General features: G+C 42.7%; 1 protein-coding gene across 2 annotated transcripts in view; it reads left to right on the forward strand.

Moving 5' to 3' along the window:
- Nucleotides 1-16522, forward strand: part of EP300 (E1A binding protein p300) — a 59718-nt gene extending 43196 nt beyond the window's left edge. For both annotated transcript variants that reach the window (XM_005421865.2, XM_031057802.1), the window contains 11 exons: nt 1681-1737; nt 3164-3241; nt 4253-4320; nt 4982-5132; nt 5658-5804; nt 6237-6350; nt 7973-8138; nt 8743-8907; nt 10981-11142; nt 11601-11882; nt 13200-16522. In XM_005421865.2, the coding sequence (XP_005421922.1) occupies nt 1681-1737; nt 3164-3241; nt 4253-4320; nt 4982-5132; nt 5658-5804; nt 6237-6350; nt 7973-8138; nt 8743-8907; nt 10981-11142; nt 11601-11882; nt 13200-15344 (3535 nt within the window). In that variant the 3' untranslated portion in view covers nt 15345-16522. The remainder of the gene's footprint in view (nt 1-1680; nt 1738-3163; nt 3242-4252; nt 4321-4981; nt 5133-5657; nt 5805-6236; nt 6351-7972; nt 8139-8742; nt 8908-10980; nt 11143-11600; nt 11883-13199) is intronic.
- The last annotated feature ends 5026 nt before the right edge of the window (nt 16523-21548 follow it).

Below are 21548 nucleotides of genomic sequence, written 5' to 3' on the forward strand. Positions count from 1 at the left end.
CATCTACCTATGAGAGAGGCTGTGCAGTAGTTGAGGACACAATAAAAGGCTGTGCATGGATTTTACCATGTTGGTGGCAAACTGTTGTTGCACTCTCTCATTTTGCTGTACCCTTCTCATACCTCAAAAAGATCTTGAAACAGAATTTTTTGAGACTAAGGAAGTCCTGGAGGGACAAATGAGTGCCAAGCAGTTACTCTTTGAGCTGTTCAAGAAATCCCTGTGGCGGAAAGCAGTGCAACAACCCTTCAGATAGAACAACATGAGGAATTCAGGAAAAGTCTGAAGCCAGAGGCAGAGTTGTTGAAGTTGGTAATTGGCCAAACTGAGTTAACTTTCATTTGGAACCAGATCCTGGATGCACTAATGGATGCATACAGAACAGTACTGGGAGTATCTGTTTGGGCTTGGGATGATGTACTGAAGTGTACTGAAAGAAGGTAGATGGAGCTTAGGTAGAAAGAGGAAGTTCTTCACTATGAGGGTGGTGAGGCACTGGAACAGGTGGCACAAAGAAGTTCTGGATGCCCCATCGCTGGAAGTGTTAAAGGACAGGTTGGATGGAGCTCTGAGCTCCTTGGTCTAGTGGAAGGTGTTCCTGACAGTGGCAGGGGGTGATGATCTCTTAAGGTCCCTGCCAGCTCAAACTATCCTAGGATTCTGTGACCTACCTTTCTGGGAGGAAAAAGGAAGAAATAATGTGTGCTGGTCAGTACAATGGACCATTTCATGTCCCTGTGAGTAGATGGATTGCTATTCTAGTAGAAGCCAAGATCCAAAATTTATTCAATATAGAGTCATAGAGTACATCATAGGAATATGCATGGTGGGTCCTGTTTAAGTTCCATGCACCATATTATAAGAATAATTTGAAGTAATTGAGATATTTAACTTCATCATTTATTTTATAAGGAGCTTCAAGTATTTATTCTGCAGGTGGCACAATTCAGAATAAATACTGAAATTAGAGGAGATAGGAAGGTTAATTAATCTCATGCAAGTTGGAGTGAGTCTGTGTCATTACTTCTCAGGGAGGGACGTACTGATCTTCTCGTGTTATGCAGAACATTCTTTGTGGGTAAATTCTCACAGATTTGAATATTGTATGTTCTGAACCAGGTCATTTAAAACTTCTGTCAAAAAGTTGAAATTTTAGGTCTTGAAACTGGTGTAGAGAAAGTAGAAATAATGTATAGTAGTGGCTGGGCTGGGGTTGCAGGGCTTGGAAGCTGAAATTTATCCTTTGAAGTTGATGGAGGAGGAGGGCTAGGAGAATCTGAAAAAAGATAACCTACCTTTCTCAGTAATCAAAGATAATTGGAATTCTGCCTACATAATATGAGAGGCATATCAAGTAGTCTTTTCACCATTAAACACTGATCAGACCTATCCAAAACTTGAATTGTCAGCAAGCTTTAGTATTTATCCTGTAGTAAAACTGAATAAGGGAACAATGTTGCTCTCTACAAGAGAAAAATAATGGTTTCCATAGACAAAGTGGAGTGGCATACACTTCAGTTGTCTGTCACTGTGTAAAATATAATTACTTTCCTTGTAGTGCCAGTGAGTGTATAAAACCTCTGCTTGTAAGTTTTGTCTTGGTTTGTGGATAGGTGTGGTATTGCGTGAATGTTTATTGTCTTGTGTTAAAACTGAGTTTTATTGCCTGTTTCTCCATAGCACGATAAACAAAGAACAGTTTTCAAAAAGGAAAAATGATACACTGGATCCTGAGCTGTAAGTATTGCTGTCACTCTTGGAATGATCCTCATTTTATTATAAATACTTTGTAAGAAACATTTTATTCATTCACCACCAGCTTTGTCTTTGAATGTTTTCAATTTCATGTAGCTCTGCTAGTTAGTAGGGGCTGCTCAGTAATCAGCAGATCTGACATTCAGTGCTGAGAACACAAATCACTGTGGCGGTGCTTGAGAAACACTAACATGGATATATGGGCTGAAATGACTCCATTTTCTTGTCTTGCACGTAGATTCAACAGAACGATGCATGCAGATAGCTCTGCTTTGAAACTTGGTTGTGGTGAATGGTCAAGTCTCACAACTGATTTGAGTCATTTGGCAGCAGCTCTTAGTGCTGTTGCTGTTTCTAGTTGCTGCATTTTACAGGCAGCTGTAGTAGAAGGAAAAGCTGCTATGTTTTGAATCAGCCAGTTATTCTGTACTGCTCTGAAAGCAGAACTGTAGTCATTCAGTAATATGAAGATGATGGTGACTCAGCTGCTTTTCTTGATATTCCTGAGCAGGTTTTTGAAGCTGCTTTACATGGTCCTGCATCATATACCTATGCTGCTATTTTGTGAACATTATCTCAGTTCTCAAATGAATGAGGAAAAAGGATATTTATTGTTCCCACACCATCATTCTAAAGGCACAAGGGTCAGCCAGTTCTGTTTTACAAGGGTTGTGGGAAGGAGAGAATAGTAGCTTGATTCATAACTTTTCTTTCCCTTTGTTAAAGTGAAGATAGAATATAAGCCTAACTTACAGTGTGATACCACATGCTCTACATAGATTACAACTATTCATTCAAAGTCTCAAACTTTTAGACAGGCATGTTCAGAAGGAGTCAGATTGTCCCAATACCTGAAGGAACATTAGGTATTTTGGATAATTATGTTCACCAACATCTGGGAACTAAACCATGTGACATATCTCAGTTGTCCTTTAATCTCTGCTAATTTTCTGAAAGTGACTTTGGTATTTGCTTCTGGTTCTTCTTTCTCGCCTTTCTGCAGTGTATTTGCAATATACCCCAGGGTTCAAGCATAGTGGGGCAAGTAACAGCCAAGTATTTCACCTGGTTCTTTCTTTCTGACATGGCTGAATCCATTTTCCTCTACTGTCAATAGCAACAAGCAGTTTACAGGTCTTATCCTTAAAAGGGCTTCACTTGAAAAAAATGAGTGGATGGTGGTAAGACAAGCAAATGGTAATAAAGTGTCCCTGCATAGTCTGCCCAACTTGAGCTGGCAGGTTCTTGATTTGTTCTGAAGGCTGTTCTTAGCATAGATATTCTCTCTGTGTTAAAGAGACTCAAAAGCCTAAATGCTAGAAGTGCTCTAATAAAGTACTACAAAATACACAAGCAAGCAATGATACTACTAACCTTTGCTTCCCTTTGCCTTTTTTGTGTTGTACAGATTTGTTGAATGTATAGAGTGTGGACGAAAAATGCACCAGATCTGTGTTCTTCATAATGAGATAATCTGGCCTTCTGGGTGAGGAATTTCTCCTTATTAAGTACATAGCATATTTACTATTGGGTAGAACTCATGTATAAACTTCCTTATATTGGTTATATTTAAAAGACTGTTTAATGGAAGAAATTATATTCCCTGGAAATTTTATACAATCTAGAGGGTAATATCAAATTTAGACAGTACATCTTACAGTGTTGTGTGTCAAGTTTTCTATTCTTTGTGTGGAAAGAGCATTTCAGCCTTTTATGTTTAGAAATGCTAGCCCTTCATGAAAAGATGGTTTTTAATTCTGGTAACAGTTTCCGATTGATCTGTTTTCTTTACAAATCATAGTGCTTCATCATCTTCAAAAAATTTTTAACAAGGATTTAACAGGTGAATCAACTTTTTTGACCTCAGTGATCAGATTAAATTTAAATTTAAAAAATATCATTTTCTTTAAATGCTCCACAGTTCTTGATCAACATATGTTTTCTTCTGATTGATTTTAAAACTTTTAAAATAATGATGAATTATACTTTATAACAGCTTAAATGTCCCATTTCTTGTCCAAAGAGTGTCAGTTTAGCATTCTGTTGTCCCATCCACACTGCTGCAGAAGAGGGTGGATGTCCTGTAAGTGAAGAATAATCATAGAATCATTTCAATCTACAGTGTATTTGGGCATTTAGAAAAAAAATCAGCCTTATGCTTTGTGCTGCAGTGTCTTATCATCAGAGACAGCAGTTTGAGCCTATTTGCACCAAGAATACTTTGAGCTGATATTGTCAGACCTGCCAGTGGAGACTTCCCTGGGCTTTCCAGTGGTGATGTGAGCAACTGATAGGGCATGCAGCACCTGGAGCTTAGATCCTCCTCTGCAGCTCTGAGACTGTTGAGCTGTTCTTTGTGCTTTTATTTCAAATTTACTTAAGGTATTTTCCAGATCAGATAAGATCTTGTGAAAGGTTTTGCTTCTAATGGTAGGATGCTAGAGAACGTGGTGGTCTGACTTGGGGTGACTTCACTTTCTCTTTTTTTTTGCTTCAGCTTTGTCTGTGATGGCTGCCTAAAGAAAACAGGACGAACCAGGAAAGAGAACAAATTCTCTGCTAAAAGTAAGATTCTCACATTTGCACCAAAAAATTTAAATAATATGTTGAGAATGGGGAAGAGGTGGCTTTTATGCTTGTGTTTTATTTAAGTTTTTTAAGAGCTCAAGGAGGATACTTTTGGTCAGTTTTGACCATCAGTTTTGTAGTGTTCAGAGTGTTTGCATTCACAGGTGGTAGTGTTAGTTAACATTCTGTTTTAGGGGGCTAACAAACTGTTTTAGAGCCCTTCCAATATTGAAATATATTCTTTTGGTAAGTGGAGATACTAACTTGGCTAGTATGGCTTTATAGACAGAATATACTTCCACATGCAATGTCTGCTTGTGAAGATGTGTCTGAAAGCAGTGTTGTGTAATCCAGTTTAAGTAATTAATAACATCTGTTCAGGAGAAACCTTAATTGTGATTGACTTTTAAGACAAGATAGAAATTGGGTTGAAATACAGATTCTTTATTCATTTAAATAATGTATAAACCATAAATGTGCCTGCAGGGAAAAAGCAGCTCACCCCATCTAGAAGTGGTAGGGTTTGAAGATGAAGCTTTAATTTATGTTAGCATACTGCATGTGATAAAAGTCATTCTTCATCTAACATCTGAGTAGAGAAGTCACATATGAACAGTTCAGTTTTGTATATGTTTAGAGCTGTATTTTCCTCCTGCAGGATTACCAGCTACAAGACTTGGTACCTTCCTGGAGAGCAGAGTCAATGATTTCCTAAGACGACAGAATCACCCTGAGGCAGGAGAGGTCACAGTTAGGGTGGTACATGCATCTGACAAAACTGTTGAAGTAAAGCCGGGAATGAAAGCAAGGTATGTTCATTTCTAATTTTGCTTTCTTTTTGTGGAAGTGGGAGCTGTTTGTGCTTACATGATACACTTGATTTAATACAATCATTTAGGTTGGAAAATAGTTCCAAACTTGAGTCCAGCTGTTACCCTAGCACTGCCAAGGCCACTGCTAAACTATGTCTCCAAGTGCTACATCTACACATCTTCTAAGTATCTCCAGGGATGGTGACTCAAACAGGCTGCCCAGGGAAGTGTTTCAATACTTGACAGTCCTTTTCATGAGGAATTTTTTTCTAATATCCAGTCAAAAAGACTGTTGTATTTAAAACCTCATCACCAGCCAAATAGTGACAAACAGCAGCATCATAATTTTTTGGATGAGTGTCTTTTTCACAGTAAAAAGTGGGTGCCTCATACTTGAGTAGTCTGTAAACATTAAACTTTCAAATGACACTAAAATTACACTTAGAGTAGCCTTCACCTAGTAACATGCAGTCTCTAATGTGTGAATATATTTGGTGTTCCACTTTACCCTCTGCTCTGCAGGTTCGTAGACAGTGGCGAGATGGCAGAGTCCTTCCCGTACCGAACAAAAGCGCTTTTTGCCTTTGAGGAGATCGATGGTGTAGACTTGTGCTTCTTTGGGATGCACGTGCAGGAGTATGGCTCAGACTGCCCTCCACCCAATCAAAGGTGAGGAACCCCACAAAAGTCTGTTTTACCTTGATGCTCTCTCCCTTGGATGAACCTCCTGTGGTTCTGCATAGAGCATAGAGCTTCTCTGTTGCTTATGTGCCTTAGTGCTGTTGGGTTCTAGAAACAAAGTAGCTTCTGTAATGTCAGAATTGTTTCTTACTGGGGATGCTGGGTGGAAGACAGAGTTGCCTTAAGGATCACTGATCTGTGTTTTCAAGGAAGGGGTTGAACACTTCTAGGGAGATGAGGCTAGGATATCAGAAGGCGGCCAAGTTTCTGGAGGTAAATTAGGATCAGATGCTTTGCAAATTGCTGTTGTAATGGATGCTTCACATGTATAAAATAGCATTAATAAACTTGTAGAATAACTTCAAAATCTCTCCTCTTTCTTATGCTTTTTTTTTTGTATTGTTTTGGTTTTTTTTTTAGGCGAGTGTATATATCATACCTTGACAGTGTTCATTTCTTCCGCCCTAAATGCTTGAGGACTGCTGTCTATCATGAAATATTGATTGGATATCTAGAATATGTTAAGAAACTAGGGTGAGTATCTTATAATTTCTTCTGTACAGCATTTGTGCTGAGTAGTTCTTGCTGCAAATTAAATTACTGCATCCTATAGTAAATATGGTGCCTAAGTATCAGCCTGTGATAGAATAACTTGACAACAACTGTGTACAGTTGAAAAGAAGAAGAGAAGAAGGGATTGCAGGCTTTTCAGGGGAGGCCTCTGCTTCAACTATTTTGATGTTTCCAAATTTATGTAAAACTTTCTTAAGTCTAAGTAGAAACAGTGAGCCCCTTCTCCAGTCCATAAAATGTTGTTGTCATTGTGTAATGCCTTTAATTAGGTCATTCCTTTGAGCTAGCAAGTAAGCTCTTACCGTTGTGTATAAGGAGAAAGTTGTGGGTTTTGTCTGTACTGGTTAACTCTGTAACAGTTGTAGATGGCCATTAAGAAATCTTCAGTAGTTGGAAATGTGAGAAACTGAAGAGTTAGGAAAGAAAGAGGAAAATATATTTGGACAGCACAAACGAACACAGAACAACTGCAGTAACAAGAAAGGTGGAAATTAAATTACCCTGATTACTGAAGTAGAAAGGCCAGTGGAGTAACCATCACTCTATTGTCAAGGTACCCAGTGTAGGCTGGTGAAGTTATTTGTGGAGAAATTGTTAGGGACTATGTTTAAAGCAGTTGATGAGAAAAGTTAAGGGAGTTGAAGTGGAGGTAAGCAGTACTATCTTCAGTACCTCAGTGAGGTGGTGTGTTCTTTATTACTTCAAAAGCATACACTAGGCTTCTTTCTGCTTTTTTTATTGTCTGTTTTCTAATCTGTGAGTCTGTACATTTGCTGCATAGAGCTCAAGCCTCAGCTTTACTTAATGCTATTTTCTGTGCGAATGGGTAACATCAGGTTCTCATTTTGGGAGAACAATCTTGGTCTTGCTGTATCATCTCTCCATTCTCAGGCAGAAGGAATGACAGCTGGCTGCAGCTCCCAGGGCTTGGGGGGGGTTCTGCAGAGCTGTTTCTCAACAGGGCAAGGATGGTTATTTTTCTCTAACTGATTATTCCTCCTACTAGAGTTCTCTTCAAAAACTAATAGAGAAGAACTGATGATAAAGAAGTGATCTTAGGTGTTATATTTCCTGCAGCTGCTACTAATTGGCTGTCATCTGTCTTAATAGTACTCTAGATTGTGCACCCAATACCACAGGTTGGCAGTGCCTGTTTATTTCCAGATGTAATTCTAAAAGTTTTTCAAAGTGATTCTCAAAAACCAGAGGATTTACAATAGAAAGATGAATTCTTTCTTTAAGTAAATCTGTTTTAAAAATGTTGCTAGATAAAATATTGCTGCTGCTCTATCTCAAGATTTCACTACTGAAATACCTAGACTCTGTCTTTCTCCCATTAGTTAATTGGGAGATAGTAGTTGCAGGTTTGTGTCAGACTTTGTTTTTTAGGCTGTAAAATGTGCACCCTTTACATATAAGTGCTCCATATATAGCGCTGGATTTTAGGAAATGAGTGAAAAGATGGACGCATTAGGTCCGGGATCAGCTGCCAGCCTCGGTGGTGGCGCCACCTGGTGTCAGAGAGGAGAGCGCGCGAGATCATTGTCAGCGCCCACATGTCCCGGTTTGTGTCGCCACGGCAGGTATACTACTGGACACATCTGGGCGTGCCCGCCCAGTGAAGGAGATGATTACATCTTCCACTGCCATCCTCCTGACCAAAAGATACCCAAACCCAAGCGACTGCAAGAGTGGTACAAAAAGATGCTGGACAAGTCTGTGTCGGAGCGCATTGTCCATGATTACAAGGTGTGTGAAGTGTGTGCTTAGGGGAGATTGGTCAATCTTGTCTTCATTTCTTCCTTGCATTGTGCCTGATTCTTGGTGTTTACTGCGTTAGTTTTAAGTGAATTGAGGACCAGAAGTTTAGAGTTAAAACATACTCTCTTCACAACATGTAGCTTCTGAAATCGTTCTAGCAAAAGACTTGAAATGGTTCCTTAGAACAAGCTAAGAAGCATATATGGAATCTTAAATCTTCTTGTGTCAGATCAAATTGCAGGGTTAGGATGCTGATGCAGTTAGAAGTATTAAAATCTTTGGAATTATAAGGATTTAAATGAACGTTGAGATTATGGTGATAACAGTGTCCCAGTTGGTAAGAATGCATATTGAAGTCTAGCACACAATAATTTCTTTCTTCTGAGTGGGAATACTTGAAGTGTATTTGACAAACTGTAACAGATACAGTGTTAAATTTGCACTTAGAATGTGTTCTAGTAAAATGAATTATAATATTAAGTTTTCATTTGTTTAGTCTGCTGATGCCTTTTCTTGTCACTCATTGAGAATGTTGCTTTTCCTTATGTGACTTGTAATAGTGATAACCAAAGGTGGGCTTGCTCTCTTTTAGGATATATTTAAGCAGGCAACAGAAGACCGTCTAACCAGTGCAAAGGAGCTCCCTTACTTTGAGGGGGACTTCTGGCCTAATGTTCTGGAGGAGAGCATTAAGGAACTAGAGCAAGAGGAAGAAGAACGGAAGAGAGAAGAAAACACTAGTAATGAAAGCACAGATGTAAGAATGCTTCTGCTTTTCATGGTCTAATGTAAAAGTTCTGATTAGATAAGGCTAATTATAAAAAAAGAGGAGCACAAGGCACTTCAGTTAACTGGGGTTTTCACTTTTCAGTCTAAAATAAATTTCAATTTTACAGTTTATAAACTAGAGCTGGTAAAATACCACTAAGGTACATCTGGATGAACAGTGGGTGTTCACAGGGTTATAAACTATCTAATTACCAAAGGTAGTTCTATTGAAACAGCTGCTAGTTGAAAATTTTGTTGCTGAAATCCAGTTGTTTATCAATGACTATGTTGCCACCTCAGTCTGATTTGGAAATTTGTTCCTTAAGCATTAGCTTTTAAATAGTGGCTCACTCTTTTCTTCCTAACTTAGATGATATAACACCAGTCTTAGCAGAATGTTCTGAGAAAGTAATGGAATGCTGTGAGTTAGTACTTGACTCTCATTAAGTTTGTTTAGTAGCTTTAAGGCATTGAGGATCTGAAGCACAAATTACTGCTGAACTGTTGCTGGGTTACATTAAACTAGAGAAATTTCTTGCTGGTGTCTTGTGCAATTTTTTTGGAGAATGTACAACTGTGTTATCAAGTCCAACAAAAAAAACTCTCAAAAATAAAAGAGATGCCTCTTAATGCAACAATAAGTTTGAAAGTGAGCAGATGCAGAATTTATGCATCTGTCTATCCTTGGATGCTCTGAACTTTTATGGAAGTGGTGAATCTAGGATAAGGGTAGTAGTTTTGCTCATGCAGTAGTACTTGTTAGTTAACTCTTTAAACATTGCTGCTTCATCACCTTATCAGAGACTAGATTTTGGGGGCGGGGGGGGGGATTAGAATTTTTTTCTGGAAAATCTTTGGATCAAAAAAAGTTAGGTTTAATGTTCCAGTTAAAAATTGTGATTCTGCTGTGCTGCTCTTTGCAATACCTTCTTTCAAGGATTTTATTTAATCAAAGTGCAGGAAATTAGGCAACATGATATCAAATTTGCATTAAGTAACACCTTTCTTAGGAAAATGCTTAGGAAGTTATTTGTTTGCTTTCCATAAGGTATAGCTTAAGTTCTCATCTCTCTAGTATACTCAGAAACCACTTGTGAAGGATCATTTAGCTCTCTGTGTGAGATTGGTCAATATTTAGTTGACTCTTCACAGCAGTTTGGCCCCAAAATCCTGTCATAGGGCCAACTTCCAGTACATTACTATTTAACTTTATTATCATTATTATTATTACAAATATTTGTAACTCTTTATTGATCCTATGTTTCATACTCAAAGAAGGGGCAATAATAAACTGTACTGTCAAGTGATGTAATAGTCATCCATGTTTGCTGGGAATTTCCATTCTTCAAAGTTATTTTAAGCTTAGGAAAAATGCTGGTTTGGCTAACAATTACTTTGATCCTTGATCATCTTATGCTGTGAGATTTTGAGGGGCTCTCTAAGCATCCCAGAGAGCAAGAAACTGTTCACTGCTAACAGAATATAGCTGAAATTAAGCTGACCTGTTTTGTTTGAGTGTTGCAGGGTATGACAGGTGCATGCCAGAAGTTGCACTACTAATGCATTTTGGACTCAGAACAACAGCTTCATACCAAAATCAGTTTAATGCAGTCTGTTAAAAGTAAATCTGTCAGAGCTGTAGCAAACTAAATCTAAGTGGTTTAAGTCTTCCTTACCTTTGTTCAGTGCGATATCAATTGCACTTTGCAGTTATTTTTACTTTTGAATTACATCAAGAGTTCATCTACTGAACCCCTTGGTGATTGTCCAAGAGTGTGTAGCTGTAATGGACAAACAAGTTTCATTATATATATTTTTTTGCTTGTATGTCCTGAGCATCTATGTTTTTAATATTTTTGGAGGTATGTATTGCTGAACTTGATAGCTTTTGGAGTAATTCTAATGGAGTTAATTTAATATTTCTGGGGACACTAGTATGTGTCTTCAGAGTAAATGATTGTGAAGTGTGGTTTGTCCTGCAGTTGTAGAATATATAAAAATAATAAAATTGTGATGTGGTGTTGCTTAGATACCTGACATAAAATGTCTTTAAAATTGCTAGGTGAGCAAGGGAGACAGCAAAAATGCCAAAAAGAAGAACAATAAGAAGACAAGTAAAAACAAGAGCAGCTTGAGTCGTGGCAATAAGAAGAAGCCTGGCATGCCCAATGTGTCCAATGACCTCTCCCAAAAGCTGTATGCCACTATGGAGAAGCACAAGGAGGTAAGAGTTGATTGAATGAGGAATATTTTTTACTTCAGTAAAGAAGTGTATAAAGGTTTGATACTTCAAACAGAGTCATGCCCTGTAAATTATACAGGTTTGGCTGGAGAATTGAGTGGCTCACCCAGACAGACCAGTACCATTAAGTCTGGGTGCTTTTTGCTGCAAGGGCAGTGGGAATAAATGCAGCTGTGCTCATGCAGAACTTTGTAGCAGTCTAGATTGCCACAGCAGTTCTACTGTTTCTGTTCAGTCCAGTGCCCCTTTCCTATTTCTTCAGAGGAAAGTGAACCTGCAGGGCACCCAGAGGTCTGAGATTTCCCAGGCCTCACAAGCATCCCACCTGGCAGCAGGTCATTCAAATGTTAACTGATCCTGGAACTGTAGACTCTATAATGAGGTTTGGTGACCAAAACATCTTGATAAGTGCTAACATATTAAACCTTTTTATTTTTCAGGTCTTCTTTGTCATCCGTCTCATTGCTGGCCCTGCAGCCAACTCCCTGCCCCCCATCATTGAGCCCGACCCGCTCATTCCATGTGACCTGATGGATGGGCGCGATGCTTTCCTGACCCTTGCTAGAGACAAGCACCTGGAGTTCTCCTCGCTACGAAGGGCTCAGTGGTCAACCATGTGCATGCTGGTGGAGCTGCACACCCAGAGCCAAGACCGCTTTGTTTACACCTGCAATGAGTGCAAGCATCATGTGGAGACCAGATGGCATTGCACTGTCTGTGAGGTGTGTTTGGTGAAGTTTTCCCTGCTTCTGCCCCTGTGTCTTTGTGCCCAGAGTGCTTTTTGTCTGAACTGATTTCTCATTATTAACTGATGGAAAAAGATCTGTGCAGCTCATCTGCTGGCAGTTCAGAAAGGAGGGAAAACATTTTCTTTAACAAGTGGTTCTGCTAATGTGCTGCTTGGTGTGATTTCTGCCTTGTGGAGAGCTGAAATAGAGTTGTGTTTTCTGTAGTTTATTTAAGGTGCTGCTGCCTAAGAAATTGGGAACTGTAGCCATGGCTTGAGCTGGAATGGTAGGATCAGCTGGTTTTTCTGAAGAGCAATGCGTACATTTTCCTTCCAGAGTCAGAAGTGTGGGGCAGCAGTATTTCTGTAGAGGGCTCTCCGTTGGTTTGCTGGCACAGAGGTTTTGCTGTGCTGCAAGTCAGACCCCAATACCCCTGTGACTCCTTCACTATTCTGTTGTGTCTCTGTAGAATGCTGCAAACAGCATTTGTGTCTTCAGAAGTGTTTGCAAAACCAGTGTGCTTGAAGATCGAGTCCAGGACTTTGGTTCAGTGCCCACTGGAAGCTGGATTATCATTGTGTCTGACTTAGTTTTCCAGCCTGCTGGAAGTGAATGACTGACTCAGATTTGATCTTAATTACAATTTGATACTTCCATTTCCTCTGGTTACAAATATATATATATATATGTATACGTATACATGCACACACATGTGCTTTTACCTTTTTGGTATATACCAGAAAGTAAATTCTAAATTTCCTATGGTTTAGTCAATCCTAAGAACTTAGGTCTTTTTCTTAAAGATCAATTACTGAGCCCAAACTCGTGCTGTTGCTCTCACAGAACACGTTCTGTTCTTTCAGCACTCTGTTGTTTAACTCACATCTGCAAACAGAAAATGCAGCTTTCATTCTTTTTTGAAAGCTGGTACCTCTTCTGCCACTCCTGCTCTCTTCTTTTGAAATGGGAGCAGATGAGCAGCTATTTGTCCCTGCCTATTTCTTCTTCTTTCCTTTTGGGATTTTTCTGAATAATGTGTGACTTACTAGCTCAGAGCCAACTTGTTTTTCAAGGTTTATATATTTGTGTAGCTTTCAGACACCCTTACAGCCACACACTTTCCCTGGCTATAATTTGGATTTATTCCTTCTCTAGTACCTCAACATGGCATGAAAGATTGAATTTTTCCCTAGAGCAACAATTTGCCTGGAACAGACCGGGAGTAATTGTTGAGGTGGCAGGACATCATTTATTCATTTATCGTATGGAGTTTCAGGAACACCGATAACTCATCCTTTGTTGTCTTTTCAGGATTATGACCTGTGCATCACCTGCTATAACACTAAAAACCATGACCACAAGATGGAAAAATTAGGCCTCGGTCTGGACGACGAGAGCAACAATCAGCAGACAGCCACGACGCAGAGCCCCGGCGACTCGCGCCGCCTGAGCATCCAGCGCTGCATCCAGTCTCTGGTGCACGCCTGCCAGTGCCGCAACGCCAACTGCTCGCTGCCGTCCTGTCAGAAGATGAAACGGGTCGTCCAACACACCAAAGGCTGCAAACGCAAGACCAACGGAGGGTGCCCCATCTGCAAGCAACTCATTGCTCTCTGCTGCTACCACGCAAAGCACTGCCAGGAGAACAAGTGCCCCGTGCCCTTCTGCCTCAACATCAAACACAAGCTTCGTCAGCAGCAGCTCCAGCACCGCCTGCAGCAGGCACAGATGCTCCGAAGGAGGATGGCAAGCATGCAGCGCACAGGTGTGGCAGGCCAGCAGCAAGGACTGCCCTCGCCCACCCCGGCCACACCGACGACTCCGACGGGCCAGCAGCCCCCAACGCCGCAAACCCCGCAGCCCCAGCCTCCGCCCCAGCCCGTGTCACAGCCTCAGCCCGCGCCTCCCAACAGCATGCCGCCCTACACCATGCCAAGAACTCAGCCCCCTGGCGCCGTGTCCCAGGGCAAGGCAGGCGGACAGGTGACGCCTCCGACTCCACCTCAGCCGCCGCAGCCGCCAGTTCAGGGTCCTCCTCCAGCAGCGGTGGAAATGGCCATGCAGATCCAGCGGGCAGCGGAGACCCAGCGCCAGATGGCACAGGTTCAGATCTTCCAAAGGCCGATTCAGCACCAGATGCCCCAGATGCCACCGATGGGAATGAACCCTCCACAGATAGGCAGAGGTCCTGGTGGCCATATAGATCAAGGAATGGGGCCGGCAGGAATTCAGCAGCAGCCACCGTGGGTGCAGGGGGCCTTACCCCAAGCTCAGCTGCAGCCAGGAATGCAGAGGCCATCCATGATGTCAGTAGCTCAGCCAGGTCAGCCGATGAATATGGCCCCTCAGCCAGGGATGGGTCAGGTACCTGGCACTGCTCAGCCCAAGCAACCTCTGCCCCAGGCGGCCTTACAAAACCTACTGCGGACTCTCAGGTCTCCCAGCTCACCCATGCAACAGCAGCAGGTGCTTAACATCCTTCACTCCAACCCTCAGCTGCTGGCCGCTTTCATCAAGCAGCGGGCGGCCAAGTACGCGGGCTCACAGAACCCGCAGGCCATGGCGGGGCAGCCTGGCCTCCCGCAGGGGCAGCCGGGGCTCCAGCCGCAGCAGGACATGCAAGGGCAGCAAGGAGGGGGGCACCCCAACCCCGCCATGCAGAACATGAACCCCATGCAAGCAGGAGTGCAGAGACCCAGCATGCCCCAGCAGCAGCCACAGCAGCAGCCACAGCAGGCCATGGCTGGGGTGATGATGGAGCAGCAGCGCCACCAGCAGCAGCAGCAGCAGCAGGGAGCGGGACCGGCGCTGGGGCCAGGGATGGCCAACCACAACCAGTTTCAGCAGCCCCAGGGCGTCGGGTATCCCCAGCAGCAACAGCAGCGAATGCAGCATCACATGCAGCAGATGCAGCAAGGAAACATGGGACAAATAAGCCAGCTTCCACAGGCCATGAGTGCAGAGACAGGAGCCAGTTTGCAACAGGCTTTCCAGCAAAGGCTGCTTCAGCAGCAGATGGGATCCCCAGCTCAGCCCAATCCTATGAGCCCCCAACAGCACATGCTCCCCAATCAGGCCCAGTCCCCGCACCTCCAGGGCCAGCAGCTCCCTTCATCACTCACCAATCAAGTGCGTTCTCCACAGCCTGTACCCTCACCGCGGCCCCAGTCCCAGCCCCCTCATTCCAGCCCATCCCCTCGGATGCAGCCTCAGCCTTCTCCACACCACGTGTCCCCGCAGACCAGCTCTCCACATCCAGGACTGGTAGCTGCCCAGGCTAACCCCATGGATCAAGGGCACTTTGCCAGCCCAGACCAGAGTGCAATGCTTTCCCAGCTTGCTAGCAATGCCGGCATGGCAGGCCTCCATGGTACAAGCGCCACGGAACTGGGGCTCAGCTCCGAGAACTCGGACTTGAATTCAAACCTTTCACAGAGTACACTAGACATACACTAGACACGTTGTAGCATTTTGGGAGCAAAAAAAAAAATTAAAAAAACAAAGAAAATTAAAAAAAACTTATTTTCGCAAGACTTTTTGTACTGAAGACAAATTTTTTTGAATCTTTCTTAGCTAAAACAACATTTTTCCCTGGAACACATCTGAACTCTGCAGCAGTAGTTTGTGGTTTTAAAAACAAACCGACAACGAACCTGAGGGACAGTAGAGTACAAAGAATATATTTTTGTTATGGCTGGAATCATAACCAGTCCTTTTTCTTGGCTTTTTTTTTCCTCGTGTGCGTTGGGGAGGTCGGGGGTGTAAGGCGGTCTTTTGGTTGCTCACCAAAGGATGCCCTGCTCATGCCTCCAATAGGTTTTATTTTTTTTTAAATTAATGAAAATATGTAATATTGATAGTTATTATTTACTGAGGCAGATGGTAAACATTTTCCCTATTCTGGTTTTTCTTGATGTCACTGCGAAAAAAAACACCACAAAAACAGAAAAACACAGGAGAACCTTTCCTAAAACCGGAGGACAAAAGGGGTTAATGTTGCTTTAAAACTACATTACATATATAAATATATATATATAAAAATAAATACCAATCTTTTCCTCTTTGGTTGGAAATACATCAATTCTTTGAAAAATGTAAAAATATTAAATAACTCAGTCCCCCTCCTGAAGTCTACTTTTGTCCTCCAAGAATTTTCTATACAAGAGTCTGAGCTTAAAAAAACTTCAAGTATTAAAGTAATTTGTACATGTAGAGAGAAGACAACATTTTTGGAAATACACAGGGGCAGCTGCCAAATGGATGTAGTATATATATTGTGGTTTCTGTTTTCTTGAAAGAATTTTTTTGTTATTTTTACATCTAACAAAGGAAAAAAAAACATAAAAAAGAGGGTAAGAAACAATTCCAACGGGATTATTTCAACCTGAGAAAAAGTCCCTGGGGTTTCTTCTTTATGCTTGCTTTCTCTCTCCCATGCCCCTTTCCCACCCTCTTCCATTTTCTGTAAAACTTGAAAATAGAAAGCAAAAAACCCTCAAATGTTGTATATCATGCAATTAAAGTTGGTTACTTATAAATAAGAACTTTCGATCACTGTATAGACTGTTAAAATTGATTTCTTATTACCTATTGTTAAATAAACTGTGTGAGACAGACAGCCTGTTTTTAATGTTTCCCTTCTCTCCCACATGTGTTGCTTGTTCTTAAAATGGTGGGGGTAGCGGAATATGTGCTACTTCAAATGTTTGCTATCTAGACGTCGGAAAGCTATTTAATGTATTTGACTGTTTTAAAATGCAAATCTCTAATAAGGGGTGTGGAGTAATAATTAGTCTTCTAAATGGACTCTTTTGGTACAACTCTACATTCGTGTTGTTCCCGGCATGTATCTTACCAAAGAAACGAGGTCTGACCTCAACAGTTGTGCCAGTCAGCTGTGCCCCACCCTGCTCACACGGCCTGGGAGCAGCTGATCTTCAAAGGACCTATTTTGCATTTTGAAATGAGAACTATTTGTTTGGATATGTGATATTAAAAGATCCTATTTCACTTGGAGTATATTGTGCGCCTTTTGGCACTGAAGCGTGAGCATGAGGTAAGCTTCTGTGGATGTCCTGCAGGCAGGTGCTGCACCGGGATGGTGCGTGGGTGCCCAGTCACCTGTGTCACATCTGGTGACCTGCTGGACGCAGAGGCATTCCAGAAGAGAGGTGCTGTCACCATGGAGCACGCTGGCAGTGACCCCAGGCTTGTGCTGCCCCCAGCTGTGCTCACGTGGAGTTAATCCGGTCGTGTCGCATGTTGTGCTCAAGCTGGTTGTGCTGGATGTGGCTGGTTCATTAAGGGCTTCCCAGAATCCAGCCTCATGGTGTGCATGTGCACACAGTGCTGGCTGCCTAGGGAATAACTCACCCACCTGGAAGATCCAGATGGGACCAAGGATGTGACCAGAGCACAGCTGTGCAATGCCAGCTGTGTTGGGAGTATCAGTGTATCCACAGATCCCCGATAGATAAAACAAGCAAGCTGACCTCAGGAAACTGCTGGAGGAAGATGATGGAGGGGGTAAGTGCCAAATAAAAGTAATGGTGTATTACAATGTGAATGGATGTTAGAGATCTTCAGAAGTGGGAGTAAAATGCTTGGGTTTTGGATATAAACACAATTAGGACAATGAATCTTGTATTTAAAAAGGGGTTGGTGGCAAGCCTTCAGCAAGATAGTAGAAACTTTGTGGCAGGCTTAAGGAAAGCAGCCCTGGGCTTTGGTATTCAGCCTTGGCTGAACCTCATACTGCTCACCCTGGCACTGTGCAGACCAGCTCTGCACCAAGCCCACAATTACCCTGGTGCACCGGGAGGGACTGCTCCTGACCTAAAGGAGAGCAGAAGGCAAAAACCTCATGTATTGAATGGCAGGACAGCAGCCCTGGGATTGTTTTGATTTGTGCTCTGCACAGTAAAATCTCCTCTTCCTTCCCTGCCACCAAGCAAAGCCTAGTTTTGCTTTCAGCCTTGGGGGACTTCTCAGGATGGAGCATAAATAAAATTCCTTCTGACCACGTACAGACTAGCAAAGTGAAAAGTGTGCCCAGCCTTCTGACTTAGATGCTTTTAGTGCAAACGGCTTTCATTTGTGCCGCTGAGTTAGCACACAAACCATGGTTAGAATTTGTCCTGACCTGCATCAAAGCAGCTGAAGTGGGGCAGTCATGGGACCTTGCAGAGCACACTACAGATCTTCCAACTTCAAATGCCAACATAGAGACTTGCTTGAAAGATGCCATGATGCATTCTATGTGACAGCACAGCTGCTCTGTCCCTCTTTGTAGGTGCTGACTCTTGAGCCAAGTTCAGTTTTTGAGGTGATGTGGATGATCAATAGTCTAAAATTTGCATACAGTTTCTTTTCCTGACATCCCTCTACTTCTGCTTTCTCTGGTTCTACTGGAGAACCAGAACCCACCATTTGGGGCACTACTATGGCCCAAGTAGTGTGAGGATTTCATGGTGACAACAAAATGAGGGTGTCATCTGTATCTTGCCATTCAGTTGTGTCTGAGTTAGGCTGTTTCACTCCTATTCATTAGACTCTTGGACCAGCAAAAAGAATTCACACCTGAAGTTCTAGCAATCCAGTCAGATATTGATTGACCAGTTAAAACAATGCTAATGGTTGTAGTCAAATGATGTGCAGTTCACTGATGTAAACTTTCTAATGTCTGACCTTCCAATATCCCAGCTTCCTCAGCCTCTCCCCATCTGACAGAGGCTCTAGTCTTTTCATCACCGTGCTGCCCATTTGCTGGATTCACTATGCCCATGTCTCTCTTGTACTGGGTAGCCCAAACATCAGATAATTGCACGAAACCCAAGACAATGTTGGTGCAGTCACCTGGTCATTAGACAGCTGTTGTAACAGCAAAACGAGCTACAGCAGCTCCTGGCAGGCCAAGACAAGCCCAGGCAAAGCCTGACAGAGCCTCACATAATGCAGAGCTTGTGGCCTCTTACTGGCAGTGGCAGCACCATGACAAGGCTGAGGTAGATGATGTGACAGTGACAGCCATTCCAGCTTTTGTGTCATTTTTCCAGTATATGATACACAATTTCTCTGCAAGAAACTCCACCTCCTGTTTCCCAACATGGTGGTTTTGCTGCTTCCAGTTTCAGCCAAACTCAAGGACTCCAGCCCATCCTGTCTGGGCAGTCTGGAACAGATCTTGTAGTGAAAGACAGCAGCAGTCAGAAGAGTCTGCTCCTAATGACCAGTTCTGCCTAAGTGTGTGATGAGGCTTCCTACCCTAAAAATGAGCTTTTATTTGAAGACCAACCACAGAGTGCTCTGTCTGGGGAATGTTTATTTTTACAAACCCTCTCAGCAGCTGCCTTCCTACAATACAACGCTGGGGTATCTGCCAGTTTGCCCAAGGAGCCATTTCTTCCTTCAGCTTGTCAAAGCAGATTGTGTGCCATAGATCCCAGCCTGAGACACAGCCTAGCCTGGCCCCTGAAAGTGTAAAAGCACAACACACTCCATCCACAGGGATTGCAGCAGCATCTATGCTTGCTTCATGGCTGGAGAGCTACTGAGCTGCTCTGTCAGCCTTGCAGGTGTGGCATGTGCATCAGCATTTGCCTGCCTGTCTGTGCTCTGGCATTTTGGTATGCTCAAGTTGCTTCAGTTGCACTCCCTTAGAACAGGGTCTTGGTTTCAACTCTCCAGGAAGGGATATTGGATGTTTGGAAGGGAAACCAGTTCTGTGACTGCTGCTGTGAGTAGCTGATGGGCAGTCAGCCATGGCTCCAGTCTACTCTCCCTGTTGTAGGGAGTGTGGTGGATTTGGGGAGGGTGGAGAAATTACTGTTGGCACCATCTCCCTCAGCCATCTTTAAAGCCCTTCCTAGCTCCTGGTGAAGTTGGCACAGCTCAGACTATGGTTTTTCCCAGGTGTGCTGGCTGGTGGCAGGCTCTGGTGTATCTTGGTAGCACAGAGCTATGTGGGATGCAATCACGAGCACTGGCAGTGGGTATTTTGCTTCTCTTCATGTCCCTGCAGTCCCCAGGGCAATAGCAGGAATTGAAAGGTCATTACCAGAAGAAAGCTCTTTGCCAACCCTGATCCTTGCGCTGAAAGTGCAGAGCTTTTGCTGCCCTGAAAAGCAAGGAGTCTCTCATTCTGTTTCCTCTTCACTTTTGCTTTTCATTGTCTGTGCTGTCCCACAGCAGTGTGGCACTGAAATGAGCTCCCAGTACAATGTTGTGGTGACCAAAGCATTGGGAGCCATACACCATACAGTGGGTATCTCACCAGGCCTGCTGATGGAAAGCCAGGGCAGTCTGAGATGTGACCTGGGTCTGCTGCCACCCACACTGCCAGGGCTTGTAACCACACAGCCCGAGTTATAGCCACCAGAAGTCAGAACTTCAAACTCATGAGTTAGAAAAAAAATTAAAAAAAAAAAAGGGAAAAACACCACAGGTGCTCTTTTTTTTGCTTGCTGTTATCTCAGTTTGAGCTTGTATTGAAGGATTTCAAGCCTTTTGTACAGTCAGGTGAGCCCAGCTGTCCTGTGTCACCACAAACGGAGTCCTTAATTGTGACTTGGGAAAATATATATAAAGGGATTTCCACCTTGGCAAACTGCATATTATGTGTCAGGCCTTGTGGATGGTGTGGCATCATCTTCTGCCGTTAGCTGGACTTACTGCTCCAGGCTGCCCTTTCTGCTGGGGAAGGTGACCTGGCAGGACATGGTGGTGCCCCATGTCTTCCTTGAAAAGCTTGCAGAGGGATCGAGAGGCAGCACAGCTCAGCTCTCAAAAGCCAGATTTCTTGACGGTCTGGGATGGGATAAGCACTTCAAACTGAGATTTATTTCCTAGGCAGTTAACTCTTCCCTCTCCTTGTCAGGATAGTAGCTGGCTGTAGCTGCTTTTGGGGGGTTTGTTCAGGTTTGGGTGTTTTTGTTTGCTTGAGTTTTTTTAATTTGGACAAAAATTATTTACTGTTTCATTAGTATTTGTATGTAGAGTTGTGTTGACATATATTGACAGATTTAATGTGGTAGTAAAATAGCAAGTAAGGACAGGCTAACTTAGTATTTGTGCCCTTAACTGGGTCACCTGTGGGGTCTGGGGATGGATTATTTGTTCACTATACAAACTGTTCCATTATGTGACAGTGACAAGTGGCTGTAAATGTGGAAGAACTTTAGTGTAGCATTAAGGATGATCTGACAAGGGTTTTCTGCAAGCTCCTCAGCCCATGAGAGAGATCTAGAAAACAGCAAGTGCTCAAATCTCCCACCTGCAAGTAGGCTGTTGCCTGTTCTTACATAGTGCAGGACACACCTCTCTTCATTTCATGGTTACCTTGGTAAAATTATTGTGCCAAAGGCTAAGCAGAATATGTTTTATTATATTATTTCATCTGTTTCCTTGTTGGTTTTCCCAGCTCATCTCCCCTATTTTCCTTTTCCAAAGACAGTACCATGAATGTATAGCCAAGGCTTACATATCTATAAATACTTTTTCTTCAAAATGGTACCCTTCCCAGTGCTCATGACAAAAATTAAACCCTTAAAATCTTTTGGTTTTTCACAGTGCCAGCTAGGAGGAGCCTTATGAAAGCCATGTGCCACTGCTTGTCACAGACATTTCTTTTATGAAAAATCCTCTCTTAGGATTTTCCTGCTG

Source organism: Geospiza fortis, unplaced genomic scaffold (genome assembly GCF_000277835.1).
Source record: "Geospiza fortis unplaced genomic scaffold, GeoFor_1.0 scaffold173, whole genome shotgun sequence".
Classification (NCBI taxonomy): domain Eukaryota; kingdom Metazoa; phylum Chordata; class Aves; order Passeriformes; family Thraupidae; genus Geospiza; species Geospiza fortis.